The sequence below is a fragment of the Anastrepha obliqua genome, chromosome 3, assembly GCF_027943255.1.
Source record: "Anastrepha obliqua isolate idAnaObli1 chromosome 3, idAnaObli1_1.0, whole genome shotgun sequence".
Taxonomy (NCBI): domain Eukaryota; kingdom Metazoa; phylum Arthropoda; class Insecta; order Diptera; family Tephritidae; genus Anastrepha; species Anastrepha obliqua.
The window spans coordinates 102,486,541-102,510,642 of record NC_072894.1 but is presented as its reverse complement, the minus strand read 5'-3'; the positions used below and the strand labels follow the sequence as shown (position 1 = coordinate 102,510,642).

The 24,102-nt window shown below is 39.6% G+C and overlaps 2 protein-coding genes across 2 annotated transcripts; both read right to left on the bottom strand.

Moving 5' to 3' along the window:
* Nucleotides 1–4,576: 4,576 nt before the first annotated feature.
* LOC129242501 (uncharacterized) lies at nt 4,577–21,355 on the bottom strand. The gene is made up of 8 exons (XM_054879171.1): nt 20,979–21,355; nt 11,940–12,096; nt 11,602–11,764; nt 6,284–6,417; nt 5,791–6,215; nt 5,561–5,678; nt 5,320–5,498; nt 4,577–5,208 (listed from the first exon to the last, which is right to left on the bottom strand). The coding sequence occupies exons 1-8, from the start codon at nt 21,164–21,166 to the stop codon at nt 4,755–4,757; spliced, it is 1,818 nt and encodes a 605-aa protein (XP_054735146.1). The 5' UTR covers nt 21,167–21,355; the 3' UTR covers nt 4,577–4,754.
* Nucleotides 6,574–7,332, bottom strand: LOC129242502 (probable small nuclear ribonucleoprotein E). The gene has a single exon (XM_054879172.1). It carries the CDS (start codon nt 7,213–7,215, stop codon nt 6,931–6,933), a length of 285 nt encoding a protein of 94 aa, XP_054735147.1. The 5' UTR covers nt 7,216–7,332; the 3' UTR covers nt 6,574–6,930.
* Nucleotides 21,356–24,102: the final 2,747 nt, after the last annotated feature.

Here is a 24,102-nt window from a genome sequence, read left to right as displayed (position 1 = left end):
TAGTGAGGTGTAACATAGCAAAGGAAAACATTTTTGCGCTCAAATTGCTCGATGCTTGGCATAACAAATTAAATTAAGCCATAAATTGTCACCTGCCGCTCTACGGCGGCAACTAAAACAACTTAACAACAACAACAACAGCAGCAGCAGCAGCAACAATAATCACAAAACGTTGGTAGACAGCCCACAGACGAACAACTAGCAAAACATTTTTCGAAACATATCTACATACAAATGTCCGTTTTCTGGTGTATTCCTGCTGCTTGCCATCTTCTCACTTAACATGCAACATTCTGTTACATACTGGTGTGCTTGTTGTTGTTGCAATTCACTTGCCATTTGTTGGCTTGCATTTTTATGTGTCTCGCGTATTTAACACCTGATTCAGTTGTAAGTTGCAAATCAGCGGCAACAAAAAACACCTACAGTTGACAGGCGAACGCGCAGAAAGGTAGTGAAAGAGTTGCTAGCCCAAAAAGCGCAACAAAAACAACACTATCAGCAGGACATCCTACAAGTGCGGCGCGCAAAGTGTTGTCGCGTGTCCTTTGCGCATAACTTTAAATGGAAAATTTGTGTCTCAACACGGCAGCGACATTTGCTGTTATGCAGCCGACAAAATGCATGCGCATGTGTATACATACATATGCCTACACACATATTCTCATGCATACATACATACACAAACACTTTGTTTTAACTTTTGGAACTATGTAGCCCGCCAGTCAGCGACGACAGTTGCCGCTTTTGTTGCGCTACATTAAATTCTCCTCGTTTTTGTGACTCTTTTTCGTTGTTGCAGTTGTTGTTTGGGGAATTGAGATTTGTTGCTGCCACTGTTGACACATGTTGCTGCGGACTTTCGGCAGCATTGCTGTTGACATGTAAAAGTGGTTGCATTTATTGCTTCCTCTTCTTGTTTGCATAAGTGGCAAGAATTTGGTCAAAGTATTTTTCGTCTTATCCAGTGAGCTGCAAGAGAAGACCGGCCAACAAGCCAGCAATTGTTAACGCTAGACAGTTTGTTGTTGTTGTAGCAGGCTTGTAGCTTCTTTAAGTTCTGCCGAGATCGGTTTGTCCATCAGTTTTCATCGTCGATGACGTCTCATGGTAGTCACCACAAATGTAGCCTTAGGACGAAGTCGGCGCAGGGGAAAAGCGATGTTGGATAAGTAAGGCCGGGCATATTTTTTGTTACGTAGAATTACCTCTGAATACCTACTTATATATTGAATCAAATACTTTTTTCGGAATGAAGAGGGTAGGTCGTAGTTGTAGCAGCAAAAACATTTCCTGGAATGACAGTTCTCGGCCGGATATACAGTAAATCCGACTGTGTGGGGAAGAAGGTAGAAAATTGTGTTTGCCTTCGTTCTACTACTGAAGGATGGCCCACCTAGGCTCAGTGAGTGCATTGCGGCACATTTACTTAGATTCGTGATGCGATTTTTCGTATCTCTAATAAAAAAGCAGTTGGTAGATGTGATTAATCTTAAAACTGCATATAAGTCCGCTGAACTTAGGTCCGTTCGGCACCCAAAGGAGCCAAAGAAGTAGTGCTGGAAGCAAAGCGGAACAATAACAGAAATAATGTTCGACGTATTCGATTTCTTCCACCTTCCAAATCGCGCGACCTAAGCAATACTCTTTTACGTACCTATTAGGCAGCAATCACTCGACCACTTGAGGGAGAGAGCGCTCAAGAGCGTGAGAGCGCCAAACACTTCTTGACGACTTTAAGCCAAACTAGCAGAACTTTCCTGCTAATCGGTTCTACTGATCATCTTTTGTATGTTCGTGGAAGTCATTTCTAAGCCGGTATTCCCAATAACCTAGCAACACGACCTGACGTTTTATGTATAGCGAGATTCCCTGTTTTGTCTATTTGTCTACTACTCAGTTACCAGATAAGCCCCTCTAAGTGGACTTCGATCCACACTCATTCAGAGCTTGTCTACACTAATCACTGTTCTCGATGAGACTACGCAAAAATCAAATACTTTAGGGGCCATCCAATTATTGACGTCAGGGTACAGAACGAGTACACTTTTTATTCAAATACTAAATTCGAAAATAGTATGATTTTTTTATAAAAAAAAATCTTAACTCTCCAATAACACTAGCTAGTATAGTAGGTTGTTGTTGTTGCAGCAGTTCATAGTTCAGCATCATCGAACTCATCTAACGGTATGCCCAGGAGGTGTGCTGTTTCGACAGGTTGGGTCCAGAGTGATAGGGGTGTTAGGTGAGTGGGTTTGAATGGCCATGCGAATAGGTGGTTAGAATCATGTGCGGGTACCTTTAGATGCCGGACATATATTGAGTATGTCAGGGGCGATTTGGATAAGTAGGAGTTTAATCTGTTACAATATCCAGACCATAATTGAGCCAATGTTACACAGGTCTTACGAGGTAGTTTCTTTTTTTTTTTGTTTTTGGAAGGAGGTTTAGATCGCACCAGTGGTATGTGGGGAATGCTCCCACTAATATTATAACAATCCTCCACCTAGGCTAAATTCCACTCCGGGACCTAAAGATATTTCATCAGAGTGGAGCCACGTTTATCTCTGCTGACACAACACGTACCTGCGTCCAGGTTCCTCTCCTGTAGGCGTATGGAGACTCTACACCTTCGATAATATCCATTTCATCGGAACACGTTTTTGAAGTAAATGGCACATTGGAAATTTTGAGATAGTGTGAAACTTACAAGCTATCGTCTTGTCATCTATCTAATACTGTAAGGAGTGCTTATCTCAAATACCTGCTTGGCTGTTTGTTTGTCTAGCGGAATTCGTTTCCGGTGGTATCCTGCTGCTATTGTCGCCACTGAGTTTTTCTTTTCCAATCAATTTGATGCAGCTTCGTCATGATTGATATCACAGCCACTCTTACTGCGACCGTTTTCACGCTAGATGAACACATGCCCTGCACAAGTCCGATCCCCGTCGACGGGTATTCTAAAATCCTCGCAAGCAAAACCCGATCTCCGCTAAAGCGAATGCCGTGGAAAGCCACATGGTCTGCGCTCTCTTATGAATTGGCGCAGTAGCGGCTGTCCGTAAGTTGGAAGCAATATAGTTATTTTTACAAGGTAGCTAAAGCTCTTCGCATGCACTGGGTGGTGATCGGATTCGGAATTCAGGGATCGAGAATTTTGGAAGGTGGTGCGAGCCTCCCAACGAATATCGTTCAATGACTGTCTATGTACTGTTCGATCCAGTAGTTGCAGGCGTGTTTGGTTCTTGATATCGTCGACATAATCGAAAAGATGCCTCCTGACTCGCCTGTGAGGTGACTCAGACTCTAGCAAATGTCTGCAGGGGTGATTCTTGCGGTAAAACCCAAGCAGAAATGCCTTACTCAGCATTTTATTGTGATCCATTGTGTGGTGTGTTGCAGAGGAAACATCTGGAATCATCCCTGGCCCTCTTAATAGCGGAAGAGTATGCGTAGTAAAGATACTCAGTTTTACCTGTTAATAAATCCTAAAATTGATGTAGACTTAATTTCTACCAGGAGGTTTGGATCTACAGCCCTATTTCCCAGGTAATTTCGTCTACGTCGTGCCACTGCTGGGCAGTCGCATGGAATATCTTCTGCTGTTTCTTGTGCCTCTTTGCAGAGTCTACAGAAATCGTTTTCTATCGCACCTATCTTTTTATCTAATCGATTAGGCCTCGTTGTTCCTGCTCACGCAGAAAAACACTTTTGAAGCTGTTATTTACCCCGCAGAAAGGCTTAGGACCTATGAAGGGAGTACTTGCCCCTTTTTCGCTAGTGTCCGCAATTCCATTTCCTTCGTGCCCTCATGTCGGGATAGGGATTGTTTACTGTCGGAATTGGGGAGTCATCGACTTTTACCGTGAGAGACAGATTGACCTCATTTGCCCAGGTGGAATGGCTGACAGTGTCGAAAGCTTTCTTCAAGTCCAATGCTACTAGGACGGTCCTCTCGCAGAGAGTTTTGGTTGAGCCCTCGGTTTATCTGGGCATTTATGACGAGGAGTGCTGTGATGGTGCTATACACTCTTCGGAAACCATGCTGATGTGAGGCTTGGGACAAGTGTTTCGAGAAGAGTGGGAGTAAGAGGGTTCCAAAGGTCTTCACTACTGAAGAAAAGAGAGTTATCGGCTGATAAGATTCCCCTTGGTTGGCGGGTTTCCCAGGTTTCAGTAGGGGGACTACTCTCCCCGCTTTCCGCTTGTCAGGGATAATGAGAATGGCCAAGAATAGATTGAAGACCCTTGTGAGGAATCCTACTCCCAATGGTCCGAGGTGCTTCAGCATCAGTGTGTTCAGTCCGTCAGGGCCAAAGGTTTATTTTCGTCTCTCTGTTTAGCTTTCGGTATAATGGGAAATCACTCTGTGCACTGTCCTTGCTTTCTATCTATGCTTTCACTACTTAAAACGAATATTTAAAATAACAATTAATACTTTAAAATTAAATTGAACAAAGGAATTAAAAAAAAAATGAACTGTAAATAAACTCGAATGTTTCCAGCAGCTTTAAAAGTAGCATCACAAAGCAACATAGTATGAACGAGTCATTAAGCTGCAGAGTAACTAGTGGGAGGGTATACAAATAAACCGTTCCGTTATTATTCTCTCTTTTTTTCAAACACAAATACTTCAAAAGGCGCTAAAACAAATTTCTGCAACACAAATGGAACATATAAACAATGAAATGGACATAAAAGCATAATTGTAAAAAAATTCATAGTACTACAAAATCTCAAAAAACCGTATCCAATCAATATCTCTCATATTTCGGTTTGTGCATGGCGCTCACAACACCACCACTATTAGCACCCACACCGCCAGCATTGCCACCGCCACCAACGTTTGACGACATATTAGCGCTACTGTTGTTGTTGTTGCCACTGCTATTATAAGATGTACTATTGCTGTTGTTACTGTTATTGCCATTATTGCCTGAGACACTATTATTGTTACTATTATTGCTGCCATTACCAGTGCCACCGCCGCCTACCACTCCTACGCTTCCGCCGCCGCCGCCACCAGCCGTTGTGGACAAAGTATAAACCTCATAGTCGACAACCGTAAAATTGTAATCACCAAAGAGTGTCATGTAAGCGGCGTTTGGACCGTCATATGAATGCGGTAAATTTGAATAGGAATCCATATTCGTATTGGAATTATTGGCGATGAGCAGATCAGCGCCAGCACCAAAAATCGGGCCGCAACTGTTAGATGGGATGAGAGAAAATCAATAAACATAAAACACAATACTTTCTTTGTTCAAGTAAATAATGCAATTTGGCGTCAATCTTTTGATTGTGTACGCCACCACTCACTCTGGGTGATAGCAGATGGCATAAGGCTTCTTGATTATATCAAACTTTACGGGTGGATCACCGCTGTCGGGATTGAGCGCAAAAAGGAAAGCACGCTCAGAATGAATGTAGCCGCCTTTGCGACTTGTTTTTGCCCATGCAACATCCGTGTAGCCACCGCTTAGCTCACCACGCGAACCCTACAATGAGTGGTAGAGATGATTAATTTTTGTATATACATTTTATATTTTCATGTACTTACAATACCAATAACAAAGCAAGGTGCCACACCATCACAATAGCGATGAAAAGCACTCGATGAGTAGCCATGTGTTGATGCGCGATAGACCAAACGCCAAGATTGTTTTGGCATGCCGTACCTAAGAGGAGTATACAGCAATTATAATATACATACATTTTTAATAGATTTCAGTGTTTGCTTAAAAAATCAATTATTCAAATTTTAAGACCTAGTATAATTCTCTTTCTTACCATCCATTTAGCACGCTCTGCAAATGCAACTTATCATTGCGCAACAGCTGGGAGCCTGGAAACATATTGACAGTTAAGCGCGGCTGCAAACGCTTGTCGTCTTCAGTCATGCCCGGTATAGATGGCAACATTTGCCCACCGCTTACACCAGCTCCACTGCCACCTCCTTTATTCGAATGCAATGCTGCATAGCGGTAACGTTCCAATGACAATTCCATAGGCACAGCACCGGTAGGTTCCACTTCCTCTGCGAACACTTGACTATCGATTAACAGCAAACGCACATGGCACATTACACCAGACAAATGTTGACAAACGCGTGCACGTTCTTCTTCAGTCCAATGTGCGGTGGGTTGGGTGACACCAGCTTGATTCTTAGCCCAGGCAAGCACACAACGCCAGACATCCTCCTCTTCGAGGCAAAACTAATAAGAGAAACAAATTATAAAAGCCTTGAAATGCATTAGTGCAATAAATCAATTAGTTTACTCACGTAATCTGACGAGATAAGTTTAACCAATGCATCCTTGGTCAAATTCAGAAAGGCATTGGTCTTAGCACACTCGCTGGCGTTTTCGCCTATGTAAATTATGCACCGCTCCATAAACGAAGCGGCGCATTTGGCACCTGGAAAATAATTTAGCCATTTCATTAGCGAGTGTTTTTATAAAAAAGTGTATATCACTGTCTTTTTTTTGTCATTTGTACAAAAACTTCCTACTATTTCGAAGCCAATGCTGTAACCACAAACTTCCATGAACCCCGCTCTTTAATTAACACTGGTTTATTTGCTTTTTAAAATATTTCACATTTATTTTTCACTTTCATTGGAATTAGAGCGAACTTAAAATTCAATTACAATTCGTTTTTTAAACTAACTTAATTTCTAGTATGATAGAAATACATGCATTTGCTTCGCACCACGCAGCCACCTGAGTTATGATTCGTGCATGATAAAAAATAAACAATTCGTATAGAGTTAAAGTTATTATAGTAATGAATTTGTGTTTTTTTTTCATTAATTCAATGTTTGTTTAAAATGTAGTCGTTCCTCAAGTCGTCTGCGCCTAGAAATCGCGCCATTTCAGTTGCAGTAGCACATAACCTCACTTTTATGTTTTGCTCTTCTACATCGCCCACTTAGTCCTTTGACGGGCTCACGTTCTGTATCAATGTTATGTTATCGCCTTTGAGCATGATGCGTCCTAGATTTTTGCGTGTACGTGTTTTCACCCACACTTCTTCGGCATCGTCCAACACCAAATTCATGTATTCATCGAAGCCAACAATGTGTCCCTCGATGCGCAAAGAAACATTTTCATACAGCCAAACTTGTACCCGCGATCGATTTTGTAGATAACGAAAGATCAGATTGATGGGCTGCACCATCACCTTCTGCACCTTCGTATTGCCTTTAAAAGACATTTTGAAGATGATTTTTATGCACTCTATTTAAATTTTTAACACAAAATTGAAAACGTTCACTGCCGAAACGTTTGCCGGCGTTGGTTGCTTGCAAAATTTTTGACAGCACCACGCATAAATGTCAAATTGGGAAAAAGTGTTGTAGTTCCAATGAGAAGTGAAGAAGCACAATAACAGGGTTGCATGAAAGGCACTTGCGCAACGAAAAACTCGCTAGAAGAGCATACAATTTTCAGTGATTAAAAGTACGTTCACATATGCATTAAATACCAATAAATCCACAAAATTAATCTTTCCTTTCACATATGGCAGATTACCTGCAATATTGCAAACAGCTGTCAATACAGTTGGGAAAGGTTTTCCTTCGTAGAAAATATTTTCGTGGAATATTTCGGTGTTTTTGGTTTGTTTAATTGTTATGAATGATAGCTAATTTAGAAGGAGAAGGAAAAGCTAATTTAATTGCGCAATTGGTTGCTAATAATGTACATTTGGAGTACATGCGTAAATGACGTTTACTGAAGTTTCAAGAAATAATGGCAAAAATTCGTATTCGAAATTCGACATTACATTTTATAATAAGTTATAATAGGGCAAAGCGTTTATGGACATACGCTTTTTTCTGTTATATAAATACATAGTTACTAATACCTAACAGGCGGCCGCCGTAGCCGAATAGGTTGGTGCGTGACTACTATTCGGAATTCACAGAGATAACGTAAAATCTCGGTGAAATACCAAATTAAGAAAAACATTTTTCTAATAGCGGTCGCCTCTCGACAGGCAATGGCAAACCTCCGAGTGCATTTCTGCTATGAAAAAGCTCCTTATAAAAATATCTGCCGTTCGGCGTCGGTTTGAAACTGTAGGTCCCTCCACTTGTGGAACAACATCAAGACGCACACCAAACACCCAAACGGTGTACGCGCCAATTATATATATATATAATATATAATACCTAACAAAAATTGTATTAGAATTATGTCTACAAACCTGTTTTCTTTGATGGATCTATTTTTGAAGTGAAACTTCTAAGGCGTCGATGCACGAGCGAGAGTGGAGAGTAAAATTTCAAGGCCATGCAACGTTATGGGCATTTTCGTTCCGCGAGAGAGAAAAAAAATATAACGTAGAGGAAAAGAAGAGAGAGAGAGCATTACCTTATATATATCTTAGATACATCTTAGGCTATTTTTCCTGAGTTTATCCTTGTAGTTGCTAATTTCTAGCGAGAAATAACACTGCCTACTTTTTGGCGCTTGTTTGTTGGTACAAACTTGTAAGAAATATGTTTTTGGTGCCTACTTTTTGGCGTTATATTTCCTTGGTGCCAACTTTTTTGGCGTTTTTTGTGGTGCCAACTTTTTTGGCGTTTTTTTTGGTGCGTACTTTATGGCGCTTATTTCCGTTCCCTGGCAGGGTTGTATGTCCAAAAGTATGGTAATAATCTAGGATTAATTTATAATCTCAGATTTTGGGAGAGAAAGTTTGTATGGGAAATCTCGCTTTTTAATTACGGATTGGGAGTTAAGCACGAAAAAGTAGATCATCTACTTATATGTGGAACGTATTATAAGGGAAGCTTTAACTGGAATTTTTAATTTAAACTAAAAAAACATGTTTTGATAATTACTATGCGTGCTGGAATATTTGTTTTGGTGCTAATTTTTATGGCAAATGAGCTAGAAAAACTAATTTATTTATTCTGCTGCTTTGTCCAACGAAATTATTTATATGCAATATTTTTGTCACCCTGTGTAAATATTCAAGTGATGTTACACTCCCTAACCTAAAACAGTACCAATAAAATTCACACGGCAGATGACGCTCAGAAGGAGACGAAAGATGTGACATATATAAAATACCTTAGCTATGACTTCAACCAGCCGATATGTTGCCGCGCTAAATTCATTTGAGTATTTTAAAAGTATTAAATTTAAATATCTAAATATAAGCAATCATATATAATTTTTTCATGTATTATTTAATGTTCTGTAATAAAAGATTTTTTATAACTTAAAAATGTATACTTCAACTTTAAGTACAATCAATTCTGCTGCATAGATAAGTTGTGATAAAAATAATTTTTGAGCTGATGGGGGTTGAGTAAAATTGTGGTAGCAGAAAAAAAAGTGTATTCTCAAAAGATTTTATGGTTATTATAACGGCATTATTATATCTTTTTTCCGCTAATGAAAGATTAAGGAAATATCGATGGTCAAAGACACATTTTCTTCTTCATTTTAATAACTGTAATATCTCAAAAATTACTTCACTGCTAACAAAATGAAGTACATCATTGAAAAAGTAGTTGAGGTATTTCTTTTAATGCAATGGTAATAGTAATAGGTGTACGGGTTAGGCTTGAAAAATGTGCCCGATCAACATAAGGTAAATATCATAGACCTTTGATATCTCTTTCAATCTTAATTGATCGAAAAAACTCTTACAAAGTTATCGGTATAAAAACCGCATACAATTTCTTATGGTTGGTTTTTTTTCTAACGAAAAGCTTTGTATTCCTCACTGATATAAAAACCGTTTCGAATGCCTCTAAAAGTTGCCTCCTACAAGTTAAGTATGGTAGAGCACATTAATTGCATAGATTGAAGTGAGAAAAAGAGCGTAACTATACCGTGTGGAAAGTGTAAATGAAATGTACAGTGGAGAGAATATAGAAGATGGCGACACTCGCGAACCGCTATCCTGCTCTCAGTGACCTCAACAGAATCATCTTATTTGCTGACATAGTAATTAAATATTTGTATTAATTTTATTGCTTTACTGGATTTAACTGTTATTGTTTCTCAAGAGCAAATTTCCCCACTTACTACTCAGGTTCAGACTCATTTGGTGTATGAATTGAATCGAAAAACATGAAGATTGAAAGGAAATACTTTCGTTGCGGCTTATTCCTCAAAGCGGCCATATACTACAGGGTGAACGATATGAAGTGTTACCTATTCAAAACACCATAACTTTTTTGTGTGAAATTAGTTTTTATTGATTTCAAAGACAAAATAGTTCAAAAATGATTACAATTGAGGTATTTTGATCCATTCTCAGCGCATCCATACCGGCATATTTTTTAGTTCTCACCTTCCTCTCCAAAATGGACCAGATGGAATAGTCCATCATCGGATTTGCGTCTGGCGAATTCGAAAGCCATTGTGTGGACGAAATGAAGTGTGGAACATGATTTTTTAACCATTCTTGGTTCACACGAGCTTTATGAGACGGTGCCGAGTCCTGTTGGAACGTCCATGGTCTACGACCGAAATGTTTGCGTGTCCACGGCTCTAAAGCAGCTTCTAAAACATTTTCCCGATAATAAGTCGTATTCACTTTGACACCAGGCTCGATAAAAACGATTGGAGAGCGTCCATCAGCGGTCACTGCGGCCCAAACCATTACTTGCGATGGGAAATTGCTTCGAGTGGCCATACGTAGGCTCAAATTCTCGTATGAGCGTTTGGTCAAGTAAACATGATCGTTTTGAGTGTTTATGAACTGCTCAATTGGGCATTTTTTTCATCAGAAAACACAATGTAAGGAAATTCGCCACGTTCGTGCAAGCGCAACAACCCCTTTGCTCTTTCGCACCGAACTTTTTTTTGTTGGGGTGAAAGATCGTGTGTTTTTTGAAACTTGTAAGCCTTGACCTTGAGCTTATTTTTCAATATGCGTCGAATGCTGTTAGGCATTATTTTCAGTTCTTTGGCCATTTTTCTTCCCCTTCGACGTGGATTTCGTTCAAGTCGAGCTTTCACTTTCCGAACCATTTCTGGCGTTGTTGCGGTTTTTTTTTTGGTCCACCTCCATAGCTTTTGCAATACTACCAGTATCATTGTAACGTTTTATAGTGCGATATACACACATTTTGTTCACTTCGAGGTGACTGAGCTCACGAACAATGGCTGGTTGCGATTCCAGCCAAATATAACGCAATCACACTATTACGTTTGAATTCCATCACAGAAAAAAAAAAATTCAACAAAACTGAGACGCAAGTGCTTTTGATGGCTTATAAACAATAATTTAACTGTCATTAGAACAATTTTGACGTTGATGTCAAGAGCTGTTTTACAGATACAAGCAGTATTCATATCGTTCACCCTGTACTAAAAACAAAGCTTCATATGTGCCTCTCCAAGGAGTCGTATGCACGTATGAGGTCAGTCAGAGTCATATATGACCGATACTCAGACTCATTTGGTTTATCAATTGAAGCTAATATAAGTGGACTTCATTAAGAGGGATCCTCAATGACTTTCCATATTCTTGTTCATACGTACATATTTCTATACCTACTTAAATATTTGAATCGCACCATCACCTTTTTCGTTTTACATAAGAACAAGTGAAGCTAAAGATTCATTGTCATACCTGCTTTCTCGTGTATTTCCATGACAGATGTGAGAAACGTGCACGCATTGTCCACTGATAGAGTTGAGATCACATGATCCTCACAGGCCGCACGCAGCTCCTCAACACCCATGTCTTGCGCTAGAGTCATCATTTCGAAAACACGCGAATCTTGCAGCATAATCTGAAAGCAAAAACGGCACAGCGCAAGTTGAAAGAGAAATCTGCTGATACGAGTAGTTGAAGTTGCCACAACAGAGTCAAATGCTTTATTAATAACAGCAAAACATTCATTTTTGCATCGATTGCATTGTAGCTCTTGCCTTTATTTAGATGCCAATAAAAAAATATTTCATTACCTTCGCTGTGTAGACGTAAACGATGAATTGGCGAAAGACATCCGGATTTATGTGCGGCAGTCGTACCGGTGTGGGTGTACCTGGCGCTGCAGGCGACACTGAGCAGCCGGGGATGCGACAGATTTCACCACGCTTTGCCATCTTAAAGCTCTTGCAGCTGTAATGGGAAAAAACAACAACAATTTAATGCAGCAATAATTTAATACAGGCATTCAAAAGACCATAAATCGATTTCGCGATTTTCTCATAAATTTATTGCAAGCGTAATTATAATATTTGTCAATTTTGCGACACCACGCCGAGTGCCACTTTCGCATGTAAAAACATTTGTAATTATTTACACATAAGCAAGTTTTAAATGAAGCGGCAAGCGAGTGCATATTAAAATATTGTAATAACAAAAGGGGGAAAGAACTAAATGTAAAATAATGTATAATAAAAATTTTTTTTTTTTAAATTAATTACACTAGTTTGCAATGATTTTGAGCTGTGACATTTAACTAATATTTCTAGTATAAAATGTGGCGCCGAAAACGAATATGAAGTCAGATATTATAAATGGCCATGTGGGGAACTTGTAACCCCTACGGAGCGCGTCCCCAGGTGGCGGATAGGGTATCCCTCTTTGATATTGCCAGGTGGGTAGAGGGAAATGAAATACTTCTCGCGAACCAACAAGTCCACCAGACAAAGTCGCTAAAAAATTAAAACTCGTATTACTACCTGCAGCGCACGGGTTGAAAGTAGACTTCATACGATTCCTAATCAGTCGTTAGGCTAGCTGGTGGCGACACCAGTAAATTGGTGCGCCCTTTGGGGTAATGCGGCTATCAGTAGGACCGATAGCCCCTTTTCAGTACGGTCATGTCTCTGCTGGTTTTTTAGTTGCCGATAGACGGGCGTGGGAGAAGAAACTCCCTGGGGTGGATTTTGCCTCCGCATCTCATTTTCAAGGCCCAGTTTTTAGAGCGAGGGGCGGAGTCAAAATCACTACACCTTAAAAAAAGAACAAAAAAAAATCCCTAAACTCGCGGTGGAACAGCTATGCCGGTGAGCTTGCTTGACGGGGTAGAGTCAAGCTTAATAGCGAACTCCGTACAAGATCTGGCGAACCTACGGTTTGAATTAGCCTTCCCATGGGGTGACCAAACGGCAATGTTAAATTCAAAAACAAATTATATGGATAGTTTTGAAAAAAAAAAAACCGGACTGCACACCATCAAATGTGCATATTTTAGCCACTACTGGCGAACAACAATCACTGGCTGAGGAGGCAGTTGGTCTCATCTCCAGTAAGAAAATGGGCATCGACTTGCGGGGAGGAGCACTTGGACCCTCTACCGAAGAGCTGGAGGAGATAGACACTCTGTTTAGGCAGGAGTGGGCCGGTATGTCCATCTCCTCGGAACAGGAGAGAACTCTCCTAGCAACTGGTTCAGAAAAAAATGTGGATAAAACTAAAAAGACTCATGGAAACAGGGTGAACTGTCCGGAGCTGGACGCAGGAGACTAAAAGCCTTAGTCGTCGAGGGCATACCGCTAAAAACAGCCCACTTCATGGCGATGAGGCCGTCGAATGCACCTGCCACCGAACAGACAACCTCTAAAAGATCCCGTTCTGATGGCTCCACACCCACATCGAGTTCTAGGCCAACGAAGCGATTTGTACCAGCTGGCAACGAAAACGTTGGCGACTCGTCCACAGTGCCCGCAACCTCTCCGTCGGCTTGCAACTTGATGGAAGGAGTGGAGATCTCGGCCAAGGGCAATCCTGGTCCTGGAGAGCAGGCTACACAGTGCACTGCCACGGAAGTTCTTTGCTTAGTGCCTACTCTGGCAGGGGCAGTCAAAAAATTTGGGATCATACCGCATCATTTCCCGGAGGGCATTTGGTGCACGGAGGAAACAACATAGGTACAGAGATGCATCCTCGATAGGATGTATGAAAATCGGAAAGTGCAGGAACCACGAGACCTAATCGAGTACTGGAGAGCCCAATCGGGATTGCGGCAATCGAAAAGACTCATAGATCCCGAACGGATAAAGGCAGAAGCAATCGTTAACCTAAGCTGAAAGGACATACAACTGTACACTGAACTACTAACAGGGCATTCTAAACTTAATCATCACATGAAAAAGAGAGGTGCGATAGAAAACCATTCCTGTAGACTCTGTAAAGAGGAACAAGAAACAGAGGAACACGTCCTATGCGACCGCCCAGCGGTGGCACGACGTAGACAAAATTATCTGGGAAATAGAGCTATAGATCCAAACCTCCTGTTAAACAAGTTATAAACGCTTAAGCAGAAATGCAGAAATTAAATGTTTATGATTTATTTACCATGTTTTTTAGCTACATCGGTATCGATAATTATGATTTGACAGGTGAGTATGGCAAACTGACATTTCTGTTCAGTGAGTTTGGGTAATTCGTGATGAATCGTTTAACGCCAGAACAACGTTTTCAAATTGTGGAAATTTACTTCGAAAAAAAAATTTTGATCTCGAATGAGGATAAAGCTACTATTATGGTGAAAGATGAGCGCTATTGAGTTTTTGTTTCCAAAAATTAATCAGCTGAATAACGAGGACATTTGGCTCCCACAAGACGGCGGAGCTTGTCATACAGCGAACTCAACAATCGAGTTATTGCAATATTCGAGCCTCCATGGACACCATAGGGCCAGATTTGCTATAAAAGGTATTAAAAAAGAGCACTGATCGAATGGACCATGCAACTCGTAGCAGCGGCGGAGATATGTCGGTGTCGAATTAAAAAAAAAATTAGAAAAATCCATGAAGTTATCAACCAGATTATTAGAATTATCTATTTTGTATTGTCATTTTAAGTTCTCAAGCTCTTAAAAAAACACCCGATATATACATATATATATAGTTTAAAGTTAAATTAAAATTTCCATATCAAGTTCAATCATCAATTTTTTCTGACTTTTATTATTTATTTGTATATTTCTGAAGTAAGAATCCATCATCATAAAGTTTTCATAATTTGTTTAAACTAAGACTTAATACAAAAAATAAGAAATATCGATCCTCCCTAATACTCAGAGTTGCATGTGTTTGCAATGTAAAGGGTGTTTTTTTTAGAGGTTAGGTTTTCAAGTTGGCACTACTTTTTTCGTAGATGGTCTTTTTGACAGCTGTCACTTGATTTATGCTCAGTTTGGTTTGCCATTTCATAATGAATAGACTTACACCTGAACAACGTTTGCAAATCGTGCAAATTTATTACGAAAATAATGGTTCGGTTCGCGCGACGCATCGAAGAAAATTTTGTTCAGCGATGAAGCTCACTTTTGGTTGAATGGGTATGTCAATAAGCAAAATTGTCGCATTTGGAGTGAACATAATCCACAAGGCATTGCTGAGACGCCGTTACATCCTCAAAAAGTCACTGTTTGGTGTGCTCTATGGGCAGAGGGAATCATTGGTCCATATTTCTTTAAAAATGAAGCCGGCCATAATGTTACAGTCAATGGAGAGCGCTATAGAGCCATGATTAATGACTTTATCGTGCCTGAATTGGACGATGTTGATGTGGACGACCTTTGGTTCCAACAAGACGGCGCTACATGCCATACAGCCAACGCAACAATCGATTTATTGAAGGAAACTTTTGGTGAGCGCATTATCTCGCGCCGTGCACCTGTGGCGTGGCCTCCAGGATCGTGCGATATAACACCGCTGGACTATTTCTTGTGGGGCTATGTGAAGTCGCTTGTCTACGCAGATAAGCCCGAGACGATTGACGTCTTGGAAGAGAATATTCGGCGCGTTATTGCTGACATACGGCCCCAATTGCTGCAAAAAGTGGTCGAAAATTGGGCCTCTCGGCTGGAATTTATTCGAGCCAGCCGCGGCGGCCACTTGCCCGAAATCATTTTTAAAACATAATGGCAAACCCTTATCTTTATAATAAAGCTAAATTCTTGGCCATAACATTAAATTATATACGTTTTATTTCATCTTGAAAACCTAACCTCTAAAAAAAACACCCTTTACATCCGTTGGAAAATACTTAAGCACGTTGCGTTGGCAACCACATACATGCATCTTTTAGCGAGTACGGTGCCGTTTTTTTTTACGAGGTGTAAAAGCAATCGAAAGCCTTAGTCAATGTGAGACTTTAACGCCACTAAAACACCTCAAGTTTGACGGTTCATCCTACAGGTATACCGATTTGATAATTAAGTGCGGAGGTCCGCGTGAGCAATAAGCTCAATCGTCAGTTACAATGGTCTGCTATTCGTCTTGCTGCATTTTATTCATGATGGAAAGAATAATGAGATGGCGCCCATCGTGATACCGTTACTTTGCTCTCAGCGAATTTGGCAATGAGTTACGTGGTTTTAGCACCAGTATGGCCAGACTACCATTTTCGTAACTTGTTTTAGCATTTTTTTTTGTTATTTAGTCTCGGAGTTTTAGTTCTTTCTTCATGACATTTTTCTAGCCTGTTGTAATTAAAAGTAATGTTTATAATTTTGTAAAATATACATTTTTTTTAAAATTAGGTCAATAATTCACTCAATTTTATTTAGCTTTACTATTTTAACATCTGGTCGCATTGCCCGCAATTGCTTTTGTTGTTGGTGTTCTTCTGCTTTCAGCAGTCAAACCTCTCTCTCACTACTGCAGCGTTGCCTAACTTTGGATATAAAAACGCACTCAAATGCCAACTTAAAGAAAATAAAATACCAAATTTTTATTGAATTACTTAAAGAACTTTGTATGCGTGACAAATTATCTTGAAAATGTGCGTCAAACAAATGTGTTATGGATATTTACAATTTAATTTATCAGTTTTTTGTTGAAAGAAACTCTTTTGTTAAGGGAACGACTTATTTGCTATATTTCAGGTTATGTAACAGGATAAGGTACTTTTTTGTAAAAATGTCATTATGGTTTCTTTAGTATTTTCTGGTATTTTTTTGCTTATTTTTACTATGAATACACCTCTTGATGCCCTATGTCCCACTAAGGATTGAAGTCCGGAAGAACCGAATATATCTCTATGGTTTTAATTCGCATTCAGTAAATTCGCTGTTTAATATGTGTAAAAAGGTTTTCTATTATCTTGTATTAACTCAAAAGGAGCAAAAAATGAAATTTGCACTTTCAAAATATCAAACTTTATAAGAACCGGCAAATTTGCATTAGCACTAAAATCTTCTCAGAGTGACCTTTTTTAACTTTCATTTGTTTAATAATACAGTTTTTTTATAACTTACAGTTTCGCTACCTTTGAATTAAAAAAAAAGAAACAAACACGAAACTTAAAAATGTTCACATTTTGGGTATAAAAAAGCACTAAATTTATTGCGAAGAGCAAATGGTTGGCAACACTGGCCAACTCGGCAAACGTGACGTCACACACTCTCTGATGGGCGCAATCTTGTTTCTATCATTATTGCATTTTATCAATACGGCAGTTGTTCTGCGTTCTTCTAACATCATCCCTTCGCCTCCAATCAATGTTGCGCAGTTCCAGAATAATTCGTGTTGCAAAGGCTTGCACCGCCCTTTGCTCTTCATCCGACTGAAGCATTTATAGGACTAGTGGTGTGGGTGTTACAAACACACAAGTTTTGTTTGCTAGGTCGTCGCGTTCTTTATCGAACCTACTGCAGTAAAGGCCATATGTTCGGCAGTCTCCTCTTCGTCCAAGCATTCTGGGCAATAAAAACTAGTAGTCAAGTTAAGGCGATGCAGATGTCTCCGTATTTTCGACAGATCTACTCGTTAATCCGTGGGATCAACCTATGGGACCACCGGCCTTTTGATGACTGGTCCCTTTAATTATTTACTTTTTTTAAGACGCTATGCAGCAGTAACAAAGCAAAAAGGATTTTCAACAAAATATTAATGCATATTTTTTCCCTTCGCTTGCTTTTTTTATGATTTTAATATTATTTTGTTTCGTTCTTAAGTATTTTTCTCGAAGAATTTTCGATTTATATCAACTTTTGTAAACGAAGTAAAAAAATTTATGTTTTTCTTACGTAAAAAAACTGCTACAGTTTGAAAACATTTTAAATATATTTAATATTTTATAAAATAAAACCTAATATGCAAAACATTTAAGTGATTTTATTCAAAAAAGTCTTAAATGGAGGGAATTGGGAATCGTTCTTAAGTATTTTTCAGCGGCTGTATCTATACCAAAAGTATAGAAACTAGCTTGGACAGAGCTTCCTTGCGGGCTCTCCTTCAGTGACCCCCGAATTCTTTGCCTTCAGTGACCCCCAATAGAATTGTCTGCTTAAAATTCTGTGGAACAATTTAACCCTCTAACTGCCTTGCTTAATGAACTTTCATTATACTTGTTTTGAGCAAGTGTCAAAAATGCGTATTCAGGTATAAGGTAGAGGTTTAAATTGTATTGTACTACAAAAAAATCCGTTTGCGAACAGAAATTATATTTTTAGTCATTTTAAAAGTAAAATTTTCACTAAACTATTTGCATTTTCGCTTAAGATTATAAAATCTTAAACCTCTCTTTTGAAGAAACTATGACCTTCTAGACCAGCACTGTCATCGGCAACCATGATTTTCGAGATATTCTTTTTCATTCTTATTCGAGCTTGGAGCGGTTGAAAGCTAAGTCGCGATACAAAGTAGCGGTCAAGATCTGCGACCGACTTGGTGGCATGGCCAATCTGACGCAAACGGAAGCGGAAAGACTGGCATGGGCTAGGGAGGAAGTAGAAAAGGACCGCGCTTATTTTGCAACACGTGCTGGATGTGCCGTATCGAACTCAAAATTCGTCAACAAGGTAGAGCAGCAAATGGCCGTAAAGAGGCAGCGATCTACAGAAAGCGAAGGGAAGATGTACAACACAAAGAGAAAGTGTAAAGGCGACGCTGTAAAGCCAATCGCGAAGCACTCAATCAGAGTAGGTGAAAAGCCATGAACATCTAAAGTAGCGGCGGCAGTCAGTGAGGTGAGCCAAGAAGCAATTGACCGTGGCGCAGTAACCCGTTGGGACAGATAACACAGGAGCAATGGAAGGTAGTTGAGATAAAACTACTGGAGGCTCTGTTCGCAAAAATTGACGCTGATCCGAGCGCAACAATGCGTACATTTGATGGAGCCGGTTGGTTCAGCGGGGTCAAGATAATAAAATGTAAAGACGATCCCACGCTCATATGGGTTAAGGAAGCGGTGAAAAATTTTCAAGGCCTATGGGTAGGGGCATCTCTTGAAATCGGGAATCGGAGTTGTATACCAACGATACGGACAGCTAAGGTGCTGATACCGCGCACGGTAAATCCTGAGTATGTCTGAATACTCCTGCAACGACAAAATACGGATGTTGCTACCGATGATTGGAAGGTGACTAAATCAGCAAATGTAGATGGATGCCAAAACTACATCATCCAAATTAAGAAAACAGCGGATAACATCTTATATGCAAGGTTAGGGAAAATGGCGTGGGGTGTTAGTAGCATGTAGAATCAAAACACGCTGGAAAGTGGGGAGTTGGAGAAGGATCTCGACATAGAAGACATCGTCGAAACCGCTCTTAATCTACAATAAGTGAAGGAGGGTGAGCTGGAGCAGGTATGCAACCCCTGGAAAGGAACCGAAACCTGATGGTCCTTCAAATAAATCTTCACAAAAGTACGGAAGCCTCAGTTGAGCTCCTACAGAATCTAGAAGAGGCCAACTACGATGTGGCTCTGGTCCAGAAACCATGGATTCGTTCGGGAAATCTGGAGTCTGGACTATACTCACTAAACTAATATACTATACATTAGGGCGGTTCGATTTAAAAATTGCTCATTTCTCTGAAAATCATATTATAGGGATCAAAATAAGAAACTTTGCCGAAGGAACCATACCTCTAAAGCGAATTCTGATGTCCCCCAATTTGGGTCGAACGAAAAATCCCACTTTGACCCATTTAGAGTGCTCCAATCGAGTCCAAATGTATGACTGACCCCCACTAACTTTGGACGGCGATCCACCCATGCCAGTGGCACACCCCCTGGAACTTCCCTGGGGGGTTCCCCATACAATCATTTCCAAATATCACCATTTTTGGCCTTTACATGAGAAAAGAAACTAAAAAGTTCGACCCAAATTGGGGGACATCAGAATTCGTTTTAGAGGTATGGTTCCTTCGGCAAAGTTTCTTATTTTGATCCTTAGAATGTGATTTTCACAGAGCAATGGGCGATTTTTTTGCCTCCCCACAAATCGACCCGGCCTACTATACATACTTCCCTATCGCTACAAACACGGTAAGAGCAGTGATACTCGTTATACTAATCTCTCCACAGATGACCTGACAGTAGTGACAATCTAGGACTGCAAGAATGAAACATTACTTCTTGGGTCCTGCTAAATGTCACACGAAAAGGATACGCCGCCAGACGAGCTTCACAGACTGGTCAAGGAAGCCGAGTGAAGGAAGCTAGCGCTTGTCGTAGGCTCCGATGGAAACTCACATTATACCATCTGGGGCAGCTCTGACATAAACGATAGAGGTGAGTCCCTATTCAATTTTATTTTACAAAGTAGCCTAGAAGTAGCAAACCGTGGTGAGGAACCACCATATATTGGGCCTACCTCGAGAAATGTTCTAAAGACCAATAGGTCTATGTGATGGCCAGATCAACCTAACCCAACCTATTCGAGTTTGTTCGTGTTGCATAACCAATGTTGAATAGTGTAATTGCCAATCAGCAAAGAAAACAAGCATAAATGCAAATGAGTAAAACATTCACCGCATTGCCTAAAGGCAACAACAAAAATTACGCAAAAATTGAAATTTATAAATGGTATACAACAACAACAATACATTAGTTGGCGAATAATTAAACAATTACATCACGCATTGGAGTTATAGCAAAAAAACAACAACAACAAAACGAAAAAACCACAAGCATGCAACAGATCGTATTACAGCATTTTGCAACGGAAGCCGCAGATGCACAAGCGCATACGTATTTAACACATCACCCACCCCTCGCAACCGGCTTCCGTTGCACCACCGTAAAACGCCTACTTACCGCGCCATCAACAAAATGCGATGGGCATAGATCCGCTCCTCTTCGCGTCCACAAATGAATACCAAATCGGCGCTCTCCTGATCCTCGGACAGACGTTGCAAGTCGGTGATGAGTTGTGGCAGGCCAGCCATGGCGGCCTGATCGAAATGCAGTGGTGTGGGGCAAGGTGGGGGAACACGTGTGCCCATTGTAGTAACACCGCACTGAGTGACAAACTGAGAGCGAGTCTTCTCAGTTTGTTGTTTCTGTTGTTGCTGTTTCTGCTGTCGGTTGATTGTTGTTGTTAATTTATGCCAGTTAATTAATGTTGCAACCAAGTAGCGACGTGCCTTGTCCGCTTATATACTCGACAACGACACACTCACTGGTCTGGCTGTTTTAACAGCTTTTTGTTTTTGTTTTGTTTTTCTCTCTGCGCGTTAGTCGCTTAAGTCTTTCGTTTGTGTTTCTGGTTTACTTTGTTATTTCTTTTTGTTTTGGTTTTCTGGTGCGTTTTTTTGCCTGATGGCTTGTCAACAGCGACGGCCGCCAATCATTTGTTGTACGATCGCGTTTGTCACTTGAGTCTTTTTCATGCAACTATGCAGTTGAAAGCACGTGCTGCGTATAATTGTTGTTGGTAGTGTTGTTAGTGTTTTTATTTTGTATTGCACTTCGCTTTTAATTGAATGCACTTTTTCTATTATATTTCTTCTGCATTAGCAATTTACTGGACGACTTGATATCCAGCAGGATCAATTAAATTCCTAAGGCGACAAATAATTTTTTATGCACTCAAAACTTTTTTAATTTGTGACTATATTTTGAGATAATTATGTTTTTTTAGTTTAAACCCTTTCGAATTAGGCAGCTAACCAATTTCAATGAAAATAAATTTAATTATTTTTTTTTGTATTAATTTACTGATGTAAAGCAAGCTAATCTTATTTTGTGATTCGGCTTAAAAAAAATATTTCGCAATTATTTTTTTAATTCATAAAATACTCACTTTAATTTATTTATATTAAATTTACACATTTATATATGCATGCCTGTATGTGAGTTCATCCAAATTTAGTACCCTTAGTAATATTTTCCTCTTCAAGGACGAATCACCTGTTAGGATGCTCTCGACCAAACATTTCGCGCATCACTGCAGCTCTTACAGGTCATTGGAAGATAGGGGATCATGCAGCCAAACTCAACCTCCCCTTCAATCCCATCTGCAGAAGCTGTCAAGCGGAAGGGGTGAAGGAAAGTCTTTTCCACTACTTATGTGAATGTCCAGGGCTAGCTGGGACAGGACTTCGTTCCTTTGGTAAGCCTTTCTTACAGCAAATTAATGAGATCTCTAACATCGAGATAAAGAATTTGCTGCTATACTTGGACCTCACAAAATGGATCTTACTTAGAAGGAACAAAAAAAAAAGACATCATCACACGAGGACGGTGGCAGTAAAACGGTGCTGGTCGCTAATTAGGATTATTTCAGTAGAAATACTCAACCACTTCAACAACAACAACACTTCGGTCGCCGTAGCCGAATGGCTTGGTGTTATTGCCATATTCGGGTAGAATAAGTTTTTTTCTAATGGCGGTTGCCCCTCGGCAGGCAATGGAAAACCTCTGAGGTAACGACTCGTCGCTCGAAGTCGGTACTTTCTAAAAATTATTGTGTTACGCTGTAATGATAAAAAGATGGCATATATCAGATGGCAATGCCACGCGTTTCACGTAGTACGCAGACTTCGAAGCTATACAGAATCTTTTTTTCTTCATTCAACTTCCTTCTTCAGAAGATATTTTCAAAAATGACAATAAGGAAATGTGCGTAGATAAAAGTTTTCTGGCACACTTTATATTATTACCAGACTTGTATGCGTTTGTAGCGACAGCAAAGCTGCGCTCATGGCTTTAGACAGCCCCCCAACCACTTCAAGGGTAGTTGAGTACTGTAAATCTAGGTTAAACTATGTCCGCAGACGTAATATTTTGATGTTAACATGGGTCCCGGGACACGTTGGAATCGCGGGTAACGTGATCTCTGATCCTTTTGCCAGAATGGGCTCTGAGGCCACCTTCCGTCTGCCACTCCCTTCTGCTGCCATCAAAGCCATGATTAGCAAACGGGTTACTCTAACCCAAGCGAGCTTGGCGCGCTGAGAGAGGCTACAGATGGACAAGACTGATGTTACGTGTCATGTCCGACCGACTGTCGTAGTTCCTCCTATCACTAAGCAGAAGGGACTGTAGGAGGCTGGTTGGACTGACGACGGCCACTTTCTATGGGCAAATCACATGGAAAAGGTAGGCACTCTGCCCAGCTTGTGGAGAGAAGGATGAGACGGCGAACCACTTTCAGTGCGTCTGCCCAGCCTTCGCTCAAATCAGGTTTTTGGCACTGGGCCCTTGGAACCACAAGATCTACTCAGATTTCTTCGGAGGTCGAGTAAATTTAAAGAAAATCAAAAAGGGAACCCGAGTGCAGTACAATGGACTTAATTGTGTCTGAGTGCTGTACTTGCAAGTCTGTCCCAATAAACAAAAAAAATATATTATTACTCAAAGCATTTTATTTTATTTAGTTGTAATTTTTTTCTATTCATTTTATTTCGGTTTATTTATTTAATTTTTCCTTAACTAATATAACTTTCTGTCTTATTTTATTTTATTTATGTTTTGTGATTTATTTTCCATTTCATTCATTTTATTTTGCTGAATTTAATATCTTTTCGTTAAATGTTTTTTTCTTCTTATTTTAGCCCATTTTATTTATGATTTATTATTTCATATAATATTAATTTTTATTTTTTTTTATTTCATCTCATTATGTAATTATGTAAAATAGTAAACAAATATTTTCAATTTAACTAATTTTTGTTGCTGCATTTTGTTAAATTTCTTTTTAATTAACTAATTTCTTATTTAACTTATTAACTTATTTTATTTCACATTATTTTTGTTTTATTTTATTCCTTAAAAATTGAAATTAATTTTGTTTCTTTTCTATTTTATTTTAATTTGGTTAATTTGCATCATTTTCGCTTAACTAATTTAAATTTTACTTTATTTTATTTATGTTTTGTGATTTATTTTATATTTCATTTATTTTATTTTGCTTAATTTGCTTAATTTAATCTCCTTT

What these genes read in the sequence shown, in the direction of transcription:
- LOC129242501 (XM_054879171.1), bottom strand. Translation starts at nt 21,166, where the DNA reads ATGGGCACACGTGTTCCCCCACCTTGCCCCACACCACTGCATTTCGAT. An exon ending in TTTACGTCTACACAGCGAAG is followed by an intron (nt 11,765 to 11,939) that starts GTAATGAAATAT and finishes TTTTGCTTTCAG; the next exon opens with ATTATGCTGCAAGATTCGCG. An exon ending in AACTTATCTCGTCAGATTAC is followed by an intron (nt 6,216 to 6,283) that starts GTGAGTAAACTA and finishes TTCTCTTATTAG; the next exon opens with TTTTGCCTCGAAGAGGAGGA.
- LOC129242502 (XM_054879172.1), bottom strand. Translation starts at nt 7,215, where the DNA reads ATGTCTTTTAAAGGCAATACGAAGGTGCAGAAGGTGATGGTGCAGCCC.